Source organism: Ictidomys tridecemlineatus, chromosome 13 (assembly GCF_052094955.1).
Source record: "Ictidomys tridecemlineatus isolate mIctTri1 chromosome 13, mIctTri1.hap1, whole genome shotgun sequence".
NCBI classification, from domain to species: domain Eukaryota; kingdom Metazoa; phylum Chordata; class Mammalia; order Rodentia; family Sciuridae; genus Ictidomys; species Ictidomys tridecemlineatus.
The window spans coordinates 53,990,679-54,008,705 of record NC_135489.1 but is presented as its reverse complement, the minus strand read 5'-3'; the positions used below and the strand labels follow the sequence as shown (position 1 = coordinate 54,008,705).

Genomic DNA, 18,027 nt, shown 5'->3' with positions numbered 1-18,027 from the left:
TTGAGGCTATTGTAAATGGGGTGGTTTTCCTAATTTCTCTTTCAGAGGATTCATCAGTGATATATAGAAATGCATTTGATTTATGGGTATTGACCTGGTTGAAATTGATCTGTTTAAATGCTTACATTGTGTATTTTTCCTGATTCAGTTTGGGGAGATCATATGCCTCCAGAAATTTAAGAATCTCTGTCTCTGTCTTGAAATAATCTGTTGCTGTCTGTATTTGTTCTCTTATCTCTTAGTTGGAGTGATCAATTGTTGCCTCTATTTGCTCTCTTATGTCATTATTTGCTTTGCAGATTATTTTAATTATGTATATTTTGAACTTCTTCTTTAACATTTCATCTACCATGCTGTCAAAAAAAATTTCTATTATTGTATCACCTTGGCTAGTTTGGAGTACTTTCTTCCCTTGTCTTTTCTTGCTTTTCATGTGTCTTTCCTTCAAGCAATGTGGAACCTAGGCATTAGTTTCTACCTGATAATCTTAAATTATTTTATATATATATATATATATATATATAAAATATATACATATATATAATATATATATATATAAAATTATGTATACATAATAGCTGCCATTCTGTGCCATTAAAGAGTCCCTGCAGGTTTCTGGTATCTCACCTTGGTGCTTCATTTATGTTTTTGAATACTCTAAACTTATTTATCTAAGACATTCATCATTATTTTCTATTATTTAAGTTTCCTTAGGACTGAAATCTTTCCCTAATGCTTGAGTTTACAAATTTTCTTAGCGTCTTTTTTTATAATTTTTAAAATTTAGTCATGACAGCAGAATGCATTGCAATTATTATTACATATATAGAGCAAATTTTTCATATCTCTAGTTGTATACAATGTATATTCACACCAATTTGTGTCTTCACACATGTACTTTGGATAATGATGTCTATCATATTCTACCATCCTTGCTAAATCCCTGCTCCCTCCATTCCCCTCCAACCCCTCTGCCCTAACTAGAGTTCATCTATTCCTCCCATGCTCTCCCTCCCTATCCCACTATGAGTCAGCCTCCTTATATCAAAGAAAACATTTGGCATTTTCTTTTTTGGGATTGGCTAACTTCACTAACATTATCTTCTCTAACTCCATCCATTTACCTGTAAATGCCATGATTTTATTCTCTTATATTTCTGAGTAATATTCCATTGTGTATATATGCCATATTTTTATCCATCTATCAAAGGGCATCTAGGTTGGTTCCACAATTTAGCTATTGTGAATCGTGCTGCTATAAACATCTATGTGGCTCTGTCCCTGTAGTATGCTGTTTTTAAGTCCTTTGGGTATAGACTGAGGAGAGGGATAGCTGGGTCAAATGGTGGTTCCATTCCCAGTTTTCCAAGAAATCTCCACACTGCTTTCCATATTGGTTGGACCAATTTGCAGTCCCACCAGAAGAGTGTACCTTTTTGAGTGTACCTTTTTCCCCACATTCTCGCCAGCACTTATTGTTGTTTGTATACATAATAGCTGCCATTCTGACTGGAGTGAGATGATATTTGATTTGCATTTCTCTAATTGCTAGAGATGATGAACATTTTTTCATGTATTTGTTGATTGATTGTATATCCTCTTTTGAGAAGTGTCTGTTCAGGTCCTTGGCCCAATTATTGATTGGGTTATTGGTTTTTTTGGTGCTTAGATTTTTGAATTCTTTATATACCCTAGTGGTTAGTACTCTAGCTGATATGTAAGGGGTAAAGATTGGTTCCCAAGATGTAGGCTCTCTATTCACCCCAGAGAATGTTTCTTTTGCTGGAAGAAACTTTTTAGCTTGAGTTCATCCCATTTATTGATTCTTGATTATAATTCTTGTGCCACAGAAGTCTTATTCAGGAAGTTGGAGCCTAATTCCACATGATGGAGATTAGGACCTACTTTTTCTTCTATTAGACAAAGGGTCTCTGGTTGTATTCCTAAGTCCTTGATCCATTTTGAGTTGAGTTTTGTGCATGGTGAAAGATAGTGATTTCATTTTATTATTTTTTTTTTGCATATGGATTTCCAGTTTTCCCAGCACCATTTGTTGAAGAGGCTATCTTTTCTCCAGTGCATGTTCTTGGCACCTTTGTCTAATATAAGATAATCATAGTTTTGTAAGTTAGTCTCTGTGTCCTCTTTTTTGTACCAGTGGTCTACCAATCTGTTTTGGTGCCAATACTATGCTGTTTTTGTTACTTTAGCTCTGTAGTTTAGTTTAAAGTCTGGTATAGCAATGCGACCTGCTTCACTCTTCCTGCTAAGGATTGCTTTAGCTATTCAGGGTCTCTTATTTTTCCAAATGAATTTCATGATTACTTTTTCTATTTCTATGAGGAATGTCATTGGAATTTTGATCAGAATTGTATTAAATCTGTATAGTGCTTTTGGAAGTATGGTCATTTTGATAATATTAATTCTGCCTATCTATGAGCAAGGTAGATTTTTCTATCTTCTAATGTCTTCTTTGGTTTCTCTATTTAGGGTTCTGTAATTTTCATTGTATAGATCTTTTACCTCTTTTGTTGATTCCCAAGTATTTATTTATTTATTTATTGAGGCTATTGTAAATGGGGGTAGTTTTCTTCCTTTTGTTTCTGAGGATTTGTCACTGATATACAGAAATGCCTTTGATTTATGGGTGTTGATTTTTTTTATCCTGCTATTTTGCTGAATTCATTTACTATTCTAGGAGTTTTCTGGTGGAACTTTTAGCGTGTTCTAGGTATAGAATCATATTGTCAGCAAATAGTGTCAATCTGAGTTCTTCTTTTCCTATGTGTATACCTTTAATTTCTTTTGTCTCTCTAATTGCTCTGGTCAGTGTTTCAAGAACTATGTTAAACAGAAGTGGTAAAAGAGGGCATCCCTGTCTTGTTCCACCTTTTAGAGGGAATGTCTTCAATTTTTCTCCATTTAGAATGATGTTGGCCTGGGGCTTAGCATAGATAGCCTTTATGATGTTGAGATATGTTACTGTTATACCTAGTTTTTCTAGTGTCTTGAACATGAAGTGGTGCTGCATTTTGTCAAATGCTTTTTCTTTGTCTATTGAGATGGTCATGTGATTCTTATCTTTATGTATATTGATGTGAAGAATTACATTTATTGATTTCCATATGTTTAACCAACCTTGAATCCCTGGGATGAATCCCACTTGATCATGGTTCATCATCTTTTTGATATGTTCTTGTATATGATTTGCCAGAATTTTATTGAGAATTTTTGCATCTGGGTTTATCAGAGATATTGGTCTGAAATTTTCTGTCTTTGATGTGTCTTTGCCTGCTTTTGGTATCAAGGTGATGCTAGCTTCATAGAATGAGTTTCAAAGTGCTGCCTCTTTTTCTATTTCCTGAAATAAATTGGAGAGAATTGGTATTAGTTCTTCTTTAAAGGTCTTGTAGAACTCGGCTGTGCATCCCTTTGGTCCTGGGCTTTTCTTGGTTGGATTAAATCTGTATAGTGCAGGTTTTTCTATTTCTATGGACTGCAGAAGCAAGCAGAGGCTACTCTTTAGTTACTTGAAATTGATCTTTTAAAATTGTGTTTGTTATCCTGATTCAATTTGGGCATATTATATGACTCTAGAAATTTGTCGATGCCTTCAATATTTTCTATTTTATAAGAGTTCAAATTTTCAAAGTAATTTCTAATTATTTTCTGTATTTCTGTAGTGTCTGTATGTCTGTATCATGTATGTTAGTGATTTGAACTTTTTCTCTCCTTCTCTTCATTAGCAAGGTTAAGGGTGTGTCACTTTTATTTATTTTTTCAAAGAACCAACTACTTGTTCTGTCAATTTTTTCAATTGTTTCTTTTGTTTCAATTTCATTGATTTCAGCTCTGATTTTAATTATTTCCTGTCTCCTGCTGCTTTTGGTATTGATTTATTCTTTTTCTAGGGCTTTTAGATGTAGTGTTAAGTCATTTATTTGTTGAGTTTGTCTTCTTTTAAGGAATGAACTCCATGCAATGAAGTTTCCTCTTACAACTGCTTTTATAGTGTCCCAGAGATTTCAACATGTTGTATCTGTGTTCTCATTCCCCTCTAAAAATTTTTAATCTCCTCCTCAGTGTCTTCTGTAACCCATTGTTCATTCAGTAGCATATTATTTAGTCTCCAGGTGATGGAGTGTATTTTATTTCTTATTTTATCATTAATTTCTAATCTCATTCCGTTATGATCTGGTAGAATGCAGAATAGTATCTCTACTTTTGTATATTTGCTAAGAGTTGCTTTGTGGCATAGTATGTGTTCTATTTTAGAGAAGGATCCATGTGCTGCTAAGAAGAAAAGGTATTCTCTTGTTGAAGGATGAAATATGCTATATATGTCAGTTAAGTCTAAGTTATTGATTGTATTATTGAGTTCTGTAGTTTCTTTGTTCAGCTTTTGTTTGGAAAATGTATCTAGTTAAAGTCCCCCATAATTATTGTGTTGTTGTTGTCTATTTGACTCTTGAACTTGAGAAGAGTTTGATGAACACAGCTGCTCAGTTGTTTGGGGCATATATATTTATAATTGTTAAGTCTTGTTGGTGTATGGTTCCCTTGAGCAGTATGTAGTGTCCTTATTTATGCTTTTTGATTGACTTTAGTTTGAAGTCTACTTTATTTGATATGAGGATGGAAACCCTGCTCGCTTCTGCAGTCCATGTGAGTGGTATGATTTTTCCCAACCCTTCACCTTTAGTCTGAGAATGTCTTTTTCTATGAGATGAGTCTCTTGGAGGCAGCATATTGTTGGGTCTTTTCTTTTTCATCCAGTTTGCTAGTCTTTTGATTGGTGAGTTTAGGCCATTAACATTCAGGGTTATTATTGAGACATGATTTGTATTCCCAGCCATTTTTGTTGATTTTTGGTATTTTAATGTGACTTTGTTTCTCCTCTGATGAGATTTTCCTTTAGTGTAATCCCTCTCTCTGCTGATTTTCATCATTGTTTTTCATTTCCTCTTCTTGGAATATTTTACTGAGGATGTTCTGTTGTATATTTTCCAGATTGTATACTTTGTCTTCATTATCTGACATTCTTTCTTCAAGGTGATCTAGTCTGTTGGTTATGCTTTATATTGAGTTTTTTATTTGATTCACTGTATTTTTCATTTCAAGGATTTCTGTTTTTTTTTCTTTCAGAGTCTCTCTCTCTCTTGAAGTGATCTTTTGCTACCTATATTTGCTCTCTTATCTCATAGTGGAGTGATGAATTTTTGATTGTATTTGCTCATTTAGGTCATTCTTTAATTCACAGATCATTTTAATTATGAACCTTCTGACCTCCTTCTCTGACTTTTAATCAACTTCACTGTCTATAGGTTCTGTTACTATAGTGTCCTGGTTTGTTTGGGGCACTTTCCTCCCTTGTTTTTTCATGTTGTCTATGTGTCTTCCTTTCTTGCAGTGTGGATCTGAGATATTACAGTTTCTTCCCTATATTCTTCTAGTACTCGTGCAGATTGTCTGTACCCCACCTTGATTGTGGGCTTCTAGACCCTGATGGTATCCCTCAATGAATGCTACTGCATCTTTGTCTGGATCCTGCACAAGATGGAGTGGGTGGATCTGGGCCTCTGGGCTTGACCTTTCGCAGTAGTCTGCTGGCAGGAAAGGACAGTCCTGTGCCTTCAAAGGCTAGGCTGTGGCAGTGTCTGTGCCCCCAGGGGAGGGGTAAACCGGGCCTACTGAGATCCTGGATCCTGTATGTACTGTTGTGAGCTGTCTCTTAGCGTCTGGTGTATATAATTTAATATTTTGGTTTGTGAGTATACTTGGAATGGAAGTTTGTGTTCTTTTAGTGTGCATGTGCCCACTTTGCCCAGGCCTTTTGAGTTTTTTTGATTAGTCTCACTGGTTGCTGGAGACTACTTCCTGTCAAGAGTTTATGTTTATGTCTTTCTACCTTCTTAGACTCATAGCTATAGCCAATAGCTCCATGCATTTTTGTGGCAGTTTATATGACTTCCAGTGGTCATCTGAGGATCCTCCTTCCACCTCTTGGCTTTAAGGGGCAATACTGACTCCACACTCCATCCTGTATTGACTACTTTGGTTCTCATTCCTCATGGATGCTAAATTATTAACTTCCTTTGCCTCTTTCTTGCTCTGGAAACCTCTGGACTCAGGGTCTTAGCCTCACTTACCATTCTGTTTCTGCTTTGCTGTACAGAGAGTGTTCTTTGGTGCTTATACTTTAATTTTGCTCTTTGTTTAGAGCAAATTCATGCTGATGTTACTGTCTCCAAACTAGAAAAAGATGTGTGTGTGTGTGTGTGTGTGTGTGTGTGTGTGTGTGTATGAGAGAGAGAGAGAGAGAGATTATGTTTCTCATAATCTGATTTTTACAAAAGTTCTACTGGTGACAGAAAGGACTGGATTTAAAGGTGTATCTAGGTAAGTAACTTTTAGAACATTCTCAGTTTCACACAATCCTGTGTAATACCCTTGGACCCTGAATTTTGGGACTTCCTGTGTCATTCTCATAAGATGTTATGAGTGCACACCTAACATAGGATTAACTATTGATTTTTAAAGATTTAAACATCGATAATAAAGGCAAAAAAAAGTAGTTACAAGAGGAAGGGGCTAACAGAGCAGCTATGCTGATGAGCGGTGTGTGAAGGTTAAGGATCTCACAGGAAGTTTAGTGTCAGTTTCTGATTTACATTCTTACATACACCAGGAGTTTGGCAAGTTTACTGAATGCCATAGTTTCAGATAACTAAATTTACACTACAGTTCTAAAAGCTATTGCATCATATATTGTTTATAGAGGGACTCTGGTTAGACTACCTGGTACTTGCCTGTTGTGAAACCTTGACAAGTTACTTAATTCCTCTGTTTCCTTGGCCCCAGAATAGGTGTGATTATGGTTGTGGGTTGTCCTGTGTGTTAATGCAAATGTATATTACAGAACTGGTAGCTGTGCCTGGTAAGTATACTCAAGTAATGTTAGCTGTCATTATCAATACCATGAAGAGGAATCAGTAATTCCTACATAACTTGTCAACATGCATTCAGTCTGTAATAATCTATTAATTGGGCTGGGGATGTGGCTCAAGCGGTAGCACGCTCGCCTGGCATGCGTGTGGCCTGTGTTCGATCCTCAGCACCACATACAAACAAAGATGTTGTGTCTGCCGAAAACTAAAAAATAATAAATATTAAAAAATTCTCTCTATCTCTCTCTTTCTCTCACCTCTCTCTTTAAAAAAAATATAATCTATTAATTTATTCAAACATCAACCACTTGGTATTATTAATATTGAGTATCAACTAGACAAATGAATTTTAGTCTAGTAACATCTTTGAAATAGTGGGAAATCAATATAATTAACCAGCTATTTGTGTTCAATGTTTTGTTGTTAAATTCATTTTAAATTTATGTAGCTCCCTTTCTAGGATGTCTGATAAAGCATCCTTACTATATCATGAAGCCTCTGTGCTTGTGTTGGTGATAACAGATTATCAATAAATATTTTTGAAAAAATTATCAGTTTGCATCTGGATGTCAGCACATAGTGAATTATTTTTCTTATTTATAGATTCCTTTAATATGAAGAATTGAAAATGTCCATATGCCTTCTAAATAAAAATATGTCGAATATGTCTTCACTGGGAGTGTCAGGAAGACATGTATTTGACAATGTGCAGATGGAGAGTTCCACTGTAACGGGAAGTCAAACTGATTAAGATGATTAACTTGAAAAGTCAGCACTGTTTCCAAATTTTGTTCAGAAATACAAATAATTTATGTATACTCATCTGTCTCATTTTTTAAAAATATGAAACATTATTTAGAATATTCTCTAATTATGCTCATTTAAAAATCATATGATCTATTGTAGTTAATGCCTGGTGTTCTTTCAAAGCCAAAACCCACTGGGCAAAGCTTTACTCAGTCATTGTTTGCCTTTTTCTCTGTCTAATATGCTTCATTAGTGTGTTTTATAAATTGACATTAATTTTCTTGATTCTAAAATCTTTATCTATCTTTAAACCCATCAAGGAGGCATGTGGCTGGTACAATCCTTAGGGTCCCATATATTATGGATACTAACAATAATCCATGTCTTTCAATGATACTCTGCCAAGGATATTAAGTTAAGTTTCTATCAAAAGACATATTCCATTTTGTTAATTAGAATACATTCTGAGATGACTATCTCAGAATTAAATCTCAAAGCCCTAGAAATAGAAACAAAAGAAACAGTTAAAAAAATTGACCAAAGGAATTTTGGTGCTTTGAAAAAAATAAATAAAATTGATAAACCGTTAGTCACACTAACAAAAAGAAGGAGAGAGAAAACTCAAATTTCTGAAATTCATGATGTAAAAGGAAATATCATGATGGACACTACTGAAATACAGAAGATAATTAGAAACTATTTTGAAAATTTATATTCCAATAAAATAAAAAAGCTCAAAGACATTGACAAATTTTTAGAAACATTTGATCTACCTAGACTGAATTAGGAGGACATACACAATTTAAACAGATCAATTTCAAGCAAGATGCAATCAAAGCCTGCCAACCAAGAAAACCCTGAGACCAGAAGAATTCTCAACCGAATTCTACAAGACTTTAAAATAAGAAATAATATCAATACTCCTCATATTATTTCATGAAATATAAAAGGAGGGAACTCTTTCAAACTCATTCTATGAGACTTGCATCACCTTGATACCAAAACCAGACAAAGACATGTCAAGGAAAGAAAACTTCAGAACAATATATCTGATGAACATAGATGCAAAAATTCTCAGTAAAATTCTGGCAAGTCACATACAAGAACATATCAAAAAGATCATGCACCACGATCAAGTGGGGTTCAACCAGGGATGCAAGGTGGGTTCAACCCAGGGATGCAAGTTTGGTTCAACATATAGAAATCAACAAATGTAATACATCACATCAATAGACATAAAGACAAGAATCATATGATTATCTCAATAGGTGCTGAAAAAGCACTTGACAAAATACAGCACCTCTTCATGTTCAAAACACTAGAAAAACTAGGAATAGTAGGAACATTCTTCAACATTGTAAAATCTATCTACGCTAATCCCAAGGCCAGCATCATTCTAAATAGAGAAAAAATAGAAGCATTCCCTCTAAAAACTGGAACAAAACAGGGTTACCCTCTTTTACCACTTCGATTCAACATGTTCCTTGAAACTCTAGCCAGAGCAATCCAGCAAAAGAAATTAAAGGGATTCATATAGGAGAAGAAGACTCAAAACTATCACTATTTGAGATGACATAATTCTGTATTTTGAAGATCCAAAAAATTTCACCAGAAAACTTCTAGATTTAATAAATGAATTCAGCAAAGTAGTAGGATATAAAATCAATACTCATAAATCAGAAGCATTTCTATACATCAGTGATGAATCCACTGAAAGAGAAATTAAGGAAAGTACCCCATTCAAAATAGCCTCAAAAAAGTTAAAATACTTGGGAATCAATCTAACAAAAGAGGTGAAAGACCTCTACAAGAAAAACTACAGAACAGTAAAGAAAGAAATTGAAGAAGACCTTAGGAAATAGAAAGATCTCCATGCTCCTGGTTAGGCAGAATTAATATTATCAAAATGGCCACACTATCAGAAGTGCTATACAGATTTAATTGTATTACTAATTAAAATTCCAATGACATTCTTCAAAGGACTAGAAAAAAGCAATCATGAAATTTATTTGGAAAAATAAGAGACATAGAGTAGTCAAAGCAATCCTTAACAAGAAAAGTGAAGCAGGAGGCATCACCATATTCTTCCGAGCCATAGTAACAAAAACGACATGGTATTGGCACCAAAATAGACATGTAGACCAGTGGTACAAAATAGAAGACATAGAGACAAACCCACATAAATACAGTTACCTCATACTAGACAAAGGCACCAAAAACATACATTGGAGAAAAGATAGCTTCTTCAACAAATGGTGCTGGGAAAACTGGAAATCCATATGTAGCAAAATGAAATTAAATCCCTATCTCCCATCATGCACAAAACTCAAAGTGGGTCAAGAACCTAGGAATTAGACCAGAGACCCTGCACCTAATAGAAGAAAAAGTAGGCCCAAATCTTCCTCATGTCAGATTAGGCCTCAATTTCCTTAACAAGTTGCCTAAAGTGCAAGAAAGAAAATGAAGAATTAATAAATTGGATTAATTCAAACTAAAAATTTTCTTCTGAGCAAAAGAAACAATTGATGATATAAAGAGAGAGCTTATAGAGTTGGAGAATATCTTTACCACATACACATCAGATAGAGCACTAATCTCCAGGATATATATATAAAGAACTTAAAAAACACCAAAAAACCCCAAATAACCCCAAAACAAATGACTAAGGAACTGAACAGACAATTCTCAGAAGAAGAAATACAATTGATCAACAAATATATGAAAAAATATCTCTAGTAATTAGAAAAATGGAAATTAGAACTACTCTAAGATTTCATTAACTCCAGTAAGAATTGCAGTTATCAAGAATAAAAGCAACAATAAGTGTTGGTGAGGGTGTGGGGGAAAAGGTACACTCATACATCGCTGGTGGGACTGCAAATTGGTGCAAGCACTCTGGAAAGCAGTATGGAGATTCCTTAAGAAAACTTGAAATGGAACCCCCTCATTTGACCCAGCTATTCCACTCCTTATTCTATACTTAAAGGACTTAAAAACAGCATACTAAAGTGATGCAGCGATATCAGTGTTTATAGTAGCACAATTCACAATAGTTAAACTGTGGAATCTATCTAGATGCCCATCAATAGATATAAAGAAACTTCAATCTATATACATAATGGAATATTGCTCAGCATTAAAAGAGAATAAAATTATGGCATTTGCTGGTAAGTGGATGGAATAAGCCAATCCCAAAACAGTAAAGGCAGAATGTTTTCTCTGATTAGTGGATGCTGATCCTTAATGCTGGGTGCATGGGAAGAATGGAGGAACTTTGAATTGGCCAAGGGGGGAGGTTCCTGTGGGGAGAGGGAATGGAGCTAGGAAAGATGGTGGAATGAGATGGAAATCATTACCCTAGATAATGATGATTGCACAAATGATTTGACTCTACATCATTTGCAACCAGAGAATCAAAAAGTTGTGCTCCATTTGTGTACATTGAATTGAAATGCATTCTGCTATCATGTATAACTAAGTAGAATAAATTCATAAAAAAAGAATACATTCTGTGGATTGTTATCCTAAGGGTTTATATAGCAAACCTCTGTTTAAGTTTTTTTTTGTTTCAGACTATTTGCCAATGTATCATTCATCTCCTTTGTTTGATTTTGATTTGCATTTTGTATTTGATTCTTTTATTGTTTAGCAATAATATGTTATATGGATTGTTAGGCACTTTTATGTTTTTGGTTTATTATTTCTAAATCTAATGGGAATTCTGTTGTTACCAAATTGTATTTTTCTTCTTGGTATAATAGTAGTTTTTTTCTGATATATGATAAATTCAGGCTTACTTATATTAAACAAACCAGGGTTATTGAGATAATTACTTGGTATTAGCAAGGCAGATCACCTTGATTGTGAGGAGAAAAACATCAGTAGACATGGTTTCTTTTTGACAAGCTATGGGGTGTTATTTATTGTGAAATTCAAGCCAGGCTGGGCTAGGCTTGTGTATCCTCATGCAAGAATACTTTACTAAAGGCACCAAGCCTAAGCTGTTGATTTGTGTAGACATTCACAGTATTACTGGTTGCCAGACATGAGGGATATTTATAATTTAAGGCTTGTTAAATTTAAAAATATATATATATACACATTGTTAGAATCATTCAAAATGAATGGGTTTTAAATGTCAGTACTCATAGTACTACTCATTGGTTCTCCAAAATGGTCAGCCTGCTTTATAAAAATCTTATACCAATAACTATTCAAAGAACTTGGACAACTCTTTAGTAATATTGTGAAGAGCAGTCATTATAAATCAAATTGGTAACTTTTTTATCTTATTTTATCTGTTTCAGATTGCTGTGCTATGCTTTGCATGACTAAGACGTCTTACCATTCCTGAAGGACAGACTATGTGAGTACAGAGACTCTACAGATTGCAGTGAATCCTTACTGATCATCAGCAAAACAAACAAACTGAAAAAACCAATATGACCCCCCTCCAAAACTCTTATCACAGATAAAACCCAAGGCATTAATATCTAGTTTCTTTGTTATATTTATTCTAGATGAGATAGGAAACCCATCTCTGTCACATGATTTTATTATTATAAAACAAATAATGAAATTTTTGTCAGCTTATAATCAGGTAACTTATAATAACCAATTATAAGAAGTATAATTGGAAATATGTGTGTTAGTCAGTTTTTGTTACTATAACAAAATACCTGAAAAAGTGTATTTATTTTTTAAAAGAGGTTTATTTAGCTCATAGTTTTGGAAGTTCAAGGGCATGATGACTGCATCATCTTGGTTCTGTGAAGACCTCATGGCAGATGGAATCACAATTGTGGGAATACACATGTGAGGGAAGAGACTTAATTCCAGAAGCTGGAATGGCCAGGCTTGTTTTCTTTTCTTTTCTTTTCTTTTTTTTTTTTTTTTGTACTGGGAATTGAATCCAGTGGTGCTTAACCACAGAGCCACATTTTATGAAATTTTGAGACAGGATCTTGCTAAGTTGCTTAGGATCTCATTCAATTGCTGAAGCTGGCCTTAAACTTGTGATCTCATTGCCCCAAGCCTCCTAAATTGCTCGGATTACAGTTGTGCATCTCCACCCAGCTTGGTTTTATATGTATAAAATAAGTACTCTGTTGGGAACTAACTGGGGTCGCAGGAGAAATATGTTGATCCTTTTCAAAGGCAGTGACTCCACTAGGTCTCCCTTTTGAAGGTCCCATCACCTCTCAACATTGCCACACTGGGGACCAAGCTTCAACACGTGAACCCTTGGGGATATTCACACCATATCAGAAGTATAGCGGCATATTTTTTTATTTGCTTTGTAATTCTGAAGGGGCGGTATTCCCCTAACTTTTCATGTGGCCTTCTTTTGTAGAAGAACGCTGCTAAGAAGTGCTGAAGTGGCAATGAAACAGCCCAACAGGAAGAGAAAGCTTGGCATGGATTCCAAAGAGCACTTGGATCAGGATGGATGCTTGGTGAGATGTTGTCTCCTGGCCCTTCCTCACAGTCTGCAGTCACTGTTGAAAAGTGCTGTGGAATGGTGCAGCTCATATAACCATAATTGAGCAGTATTTTCAGTCACTTAAAACTACTTGCCGCAGTTGAGTTTTCACGTAACTCTATAGTATCATTAAAGTTTGTTACATTTAAAAAGGTAATCTTAATTTTAAAGGTGAAAGAAGATCATTATCAAATAGGGGAATGGAGACTATAAACTGTAGGTGGTTTATTAGGGTTCTTCAATGAAATAGAACTAATAGAATATCTGTCTGTCTGTCATCTATCACCTGCATGTAGAATTATTTTAAGGAATTGGCTCATGCAGTTTTGGGGGCCAACAAAATCTACAGGGCAGGCTGGAGGCTCAGAGAAGAGGTGGTATTGTGGACTTGAGTCCCATATCAGTCTGGGGGTAGAGTTTTTTTCTTTCTCTAGGGCCTCAATGTTTTTTCTTATGGCTTTCCGCTGGTTGAATGAGGCTGACCCACACTATGGAGGGTAGTTTGCTTTTCTCAAAGTCTACTTAATTAGATGCTAATCTCACCTAAAAAACCCTTCACAGCAACTTATAGACACCTAGAAGGTATAATGTTCATCATGTAGTTCCCTTCCCTGTGCTGTTTCCTTGAGACATCTTTATCTATTTCTGGGAATTTAAAAGTTGGCAGTATGGCCCAGAGACATCTCGAGTGGCTATTTTTGGGATAGTAGACAATTAACAGCATCCTCAGTTGTGTTTCTTCATGGGCTCTCATCATTTATTTGGGTTTGGGGTCTTCATGTGGTCTGTGGTTGTATATTTAGACATTATGCTTGGTGAAGTGATGTAAAGAAGGACATTTTGTGGTTCAGTGCCAGGTTTGGTGTGGTTGGATGCACCCTAGACATAAGTACTGGTTTGGTGTGAGCTTAGTTTCAAGATGTTAATTATAATTTGGTAACAAGCTTAAGAGCTGTTTCCTTGGGATCAGCCTTGCCGTGAGGTAGGATGATCAGGATAGAGCTGAGCCCAGCTCCCTCGGTGGTTGCATCTTTAGATCAATGCCAGGAGAGTTAGTGCTCCAGATGGACTGCAGAGAACACTGGCTGTTTAAGAGGTCACTTGGACCAGACCTACTCAGCATTTTGCCTTTCTGATGCTTTGCAAGGATGCCATTTTTTTTTTCAGTGCCTTTGGTTTGCTGTGTCGTGTGCCCTCTGAAGAGACAGAATATGAGGAGTTGATGTGTTCAGTACTCCTGTGGTCCCCACACAGCAGCACCAGCATATCCTGGGGGTTTGTTAGCACATTCACTGGCCTTAATCCAGAACTGCTGATTCAGATCCTCTGGGTGGGGCCCAGCAATCTATATTTTAACAATTGAGCGATTCTGGTACCTGCTGTTTTTTTTTTTTTTTTTTTTTTTTTTTTTTTTTTTTTTTTTTTTAAAGAGAGAGAGAGATACAGAGAGAGATACAGAGAATTTTTTTAATGTTTATTTTTTTTTTTAGTTATTGGCGGACACAACATCTTTGTTTGTATGTGGTGCTGAGGATCGAACCCGGGCCACATGCATGCCAGGTGAGCGCGGTACCACTGGAGCCACATCCCCAGCCCATACCTGCTGTTTTTTGAGAACTATTGTCCTAGGGTATAGCTCTGCATTGTGCATCGTGCATCATGCATCATGCATTTTCTAAGAGTATTATAGTGAAATACATTTCATTGCATAATAATTGCAGATTGTATGCCTTTTTTGGCCAAAAAGAAGTGGGATGCAATCATTATGTGAAGCTTTTAAAAAAACCCCAAAATCCTTTTCACTCAAAGTTCTATTTCCATGCTCTACAGTGAACATAATCATTTTCAGCTTGAAGCCTGCAGAATAGTTTTATATTTATCCATAATCATAAAGAAATGCTTCATATATTAATGTATCATCAGCAATGAACTGTACAGCTTAGCTGTGGTGGGAAGGTGTGAGTCTTATTATATCATGTGACTTACTCGAGGCACCTTTCCTTGCCCACGTGCTCTCCTCGAGCCTGTGGCTCTTCATTTGGTTGAGTGACAACACTTTTAGTAAGGCAGCACTCTAAACAAACCATACAAATTGACTGACAGTTCACATTCACTGAGAATTCTGGGCTCAGTGCTTGCAATGCTGGAGGAAAAAAATGAGTATTCATATGCCACTGGTGAATACATTGCTGTTATTTTGACCTTTTTAGTGACATGAGCAACAGAACTATACCATGCAACTATTTCATGATGAAAGGTCATCAACCAGTTTCTGGACTGAAAAAACAGGGTGTGATGATTAATGGTTGAATGATGAAATGCAATTATCAATTCTGGCTCCTTCATTTTTTTATATTATTTTAGTTTAACATTTGAGGACACCGCCTCTCTTTCAAAAATATTTAGGTCTTTAAATCAGTGTCATTTGTCTTTAAACTGCTAAGATTATCACTTTCTCTCAGTATTCTTGTTCTATAACCTTGATATTAACTTTCTGTCTGTTAGCTTTAGTACAAATCCGTATTTTCTCTTAAATTCCAACTCAGTTTCTAACTTAATCCTGATATGTTTACCATTATTCCTTCCCTAAAGTGGGATTTTCCCATTTTTTGAATTTAAAAAGTGCTGACAGGTGTGATTTAGTGTGGGGCCCTGAATAGCTGGATTTCTGATAGTATCTGTTAAGTAATGTTCTTGGTGTCTAATGGGATTTTTAGGCAAATGGATTTCTTGGATTAATAGCATGAAAATTATTTTTCAAAAGACCATATTACACTTTAAATTTTAAGGTGTTTGGATCACATTGTTATTTTAACAGATATTCTCATGGGATAATTAAAAGGTGCACATTGAAAATGAGTTTCACATTGCACAGTCACTTTGAGGCTCATTGCTAGTTACAGTACTGATTTTCATCAGTTGAATTCAACAGTAGAGCTAGCTCACATTAGGGCCTATCTATATTCACTATGGAGAGAGGAGCCAGTCATGCTTGGATATTTCTAGGCTCCTTAAAATATAAATAAAATCCTTTGCTTTTGTGTTCACTTCGGATTTTATAAGTAACATTTCCTTTCAACCAAGTAAAAGCCCACTGGCAGATTAAATGTATAAAGCATCAAGCAAATGCACAGTTGGACATTCCTAAACATCTGCTTCTGAGATAGTAATTTAATTTTTTCAATATCCAATAATTTCGAGATGCTAATAGTATCTGTCAGTGAATGTTTTCTTGGATTAATATTTTTGAAGTATCTCTGTAAAGAATTTTTAAAATATTTATTTATACTCTTCAAAGTACAGTTATATGCAAGTGCAGTGTTGTCACATGCCTGTAATCCCAGTGGCTTGGGAGGCTGAAGCAGGAAGGTTGTAGGTTTGAAGCCAGCCTCAACAACTTAGTGAGACTGTAAACAACCTCAGGAGACCCTGCCTCAAAATTAAAAAATAAAAAGAGATAGGGATGTGGTTCAATGGTTAAGCACCCCTCAGTTCAATTCCTAGTACCAAAAACCAAACCAAAACAAAACAAAACAAAAACAAACAACCAAATCATTTGGTTAAAAAAATCAAATAGTACAGTCAGGTATTGAAATGAGATGTAAATTCTCCACCATACCCAATCAAATGTATACTAACCTGCCAAGGATTTTGTGAAAGTGGGACCACAGGACTACTGTTGATCATTTCTTTTATATCTATAGCACACAAAAACAAAAGAGAAAGTTAAAAACCCACACCTGCTATGCACATAAACATACACATCACACAATACATATCCCAAGTGGGCTCATATTCTACGCATTGTTCTGTATTGCCTTTTTTGCTATTATTACATGTATCTTGGAGATGTGTACCTTCTTATAGTTTTGATGGTACACAGTGTTCATTCTGTGAACATACCATAATTTTTAAATAGTTCTTTACTATGAGGATTTGGGTTATTTTTATTTTTGTGGTTAAACACCACATTGCAACTAGTTTTCATATTCATATGTCTTTTTTTATCTGGGAATACCTTTGCAGTTGATTCACAGATAAACCTTATCAGTGGATTTAAAATTGAAAATATGGATTAACCATTCAAGATCATCCTGCAGAAAGGTCACCCTAGTTTATCTTTTCCCTAACAGTATCTGTCAGAGTGCTGCTTTTCTCTGGGTTTTTATTACTTGTCTCATATCTTTGCTCACTCATTTCTTCTGTGCACGTGAACTTTTGTTTCTGGAACTGGTCTCCTTAATGCTGTCTTATGGCAGGAAAGAATACCCTTGAAGAAGGTATTCTTTGAAACTCCTTGACATATTATTATGCCTTTGTGCAGCATCCAGCACAAAGATCAGTGTCATTTTGGGTGCCCTTTCCTAGCTTTTTCCACCCACCTCCATTAGAATTGACTAGCATAGTGTAGGCAGATAGTAATTGGGGAAACAACATTTTTTATAGTAATTTTATAGATGTTTAGTGTGTTTGTGGGTGTTCTGGGCACAAAACCCCCTAACATTATGGAGGCTTTAAAATTTCAAATTTCCTTCATAAAAGTGCAAGTTTAACAAATAAAAAGGATGTTTTATTTCACTGTACAGGAATAAAATATATGGCTTCCTATTGTGTGTATGCAATATCTGACATTAAAGAAATGTTAGTTCTCATTCTCTCTCTGAACCTTCTAAAATCAGCAAATCAATGTTTAAATATTGAGTTATAAATTTTGGAAGATAGAGATATGAGATATTTTCAGTTCTCTAAAGAATTTTAATATCTTGCTAAATAAAAGATAGCTAACTTCTGTAGACAATTACAGTGTGACTAAACAATTATGGAGCACATTAGTGCTCTAAGGTATGGTTA

The 18,027-nt window shown here is 35.2% G+C and overlaps 1 protein-coding gene across 9 annotated transcripts in view; it reads left to right on the top strand.

The window, feature by feature from the left end:
- Positions 1-18,027, top strand: part of L3mbtl4 (L3MBTL histone methyl-lysine binding protein 4) — a 458,743-nt gene that overhangs the window by 107,408 nt on the left and 333,308 nt on the right. For 5 of the 9 annotated variants that reach the window (XM_078030356.1, XM_078030355.1, XM_078030360.1 and 2 more), the window contains 3 exons: positions 12,002-12,060; positions 13,048-13,150; positions 14,667-14,736. In XM_078030356.1, coding sequence (XP_077886482.1) covers positions 13,140-13,150; positions 14,667-14,736 — 81 coding nt within the window. In that variant the 5' untranslated portion in view covers positions 12,002-12,060; positions 13,048-13,139. Of the gene's footprint in view, positions 1-12,001; positions 12,061-13,047; positions 13,151-14,665; positions 14,737-18,027 lie in introns of those variants that run through there. The other 4 variants (XM_078030359.1, XM_078030357.1, XM_078030358.1 and 1 more) reach the window with 2 other exon arrangements.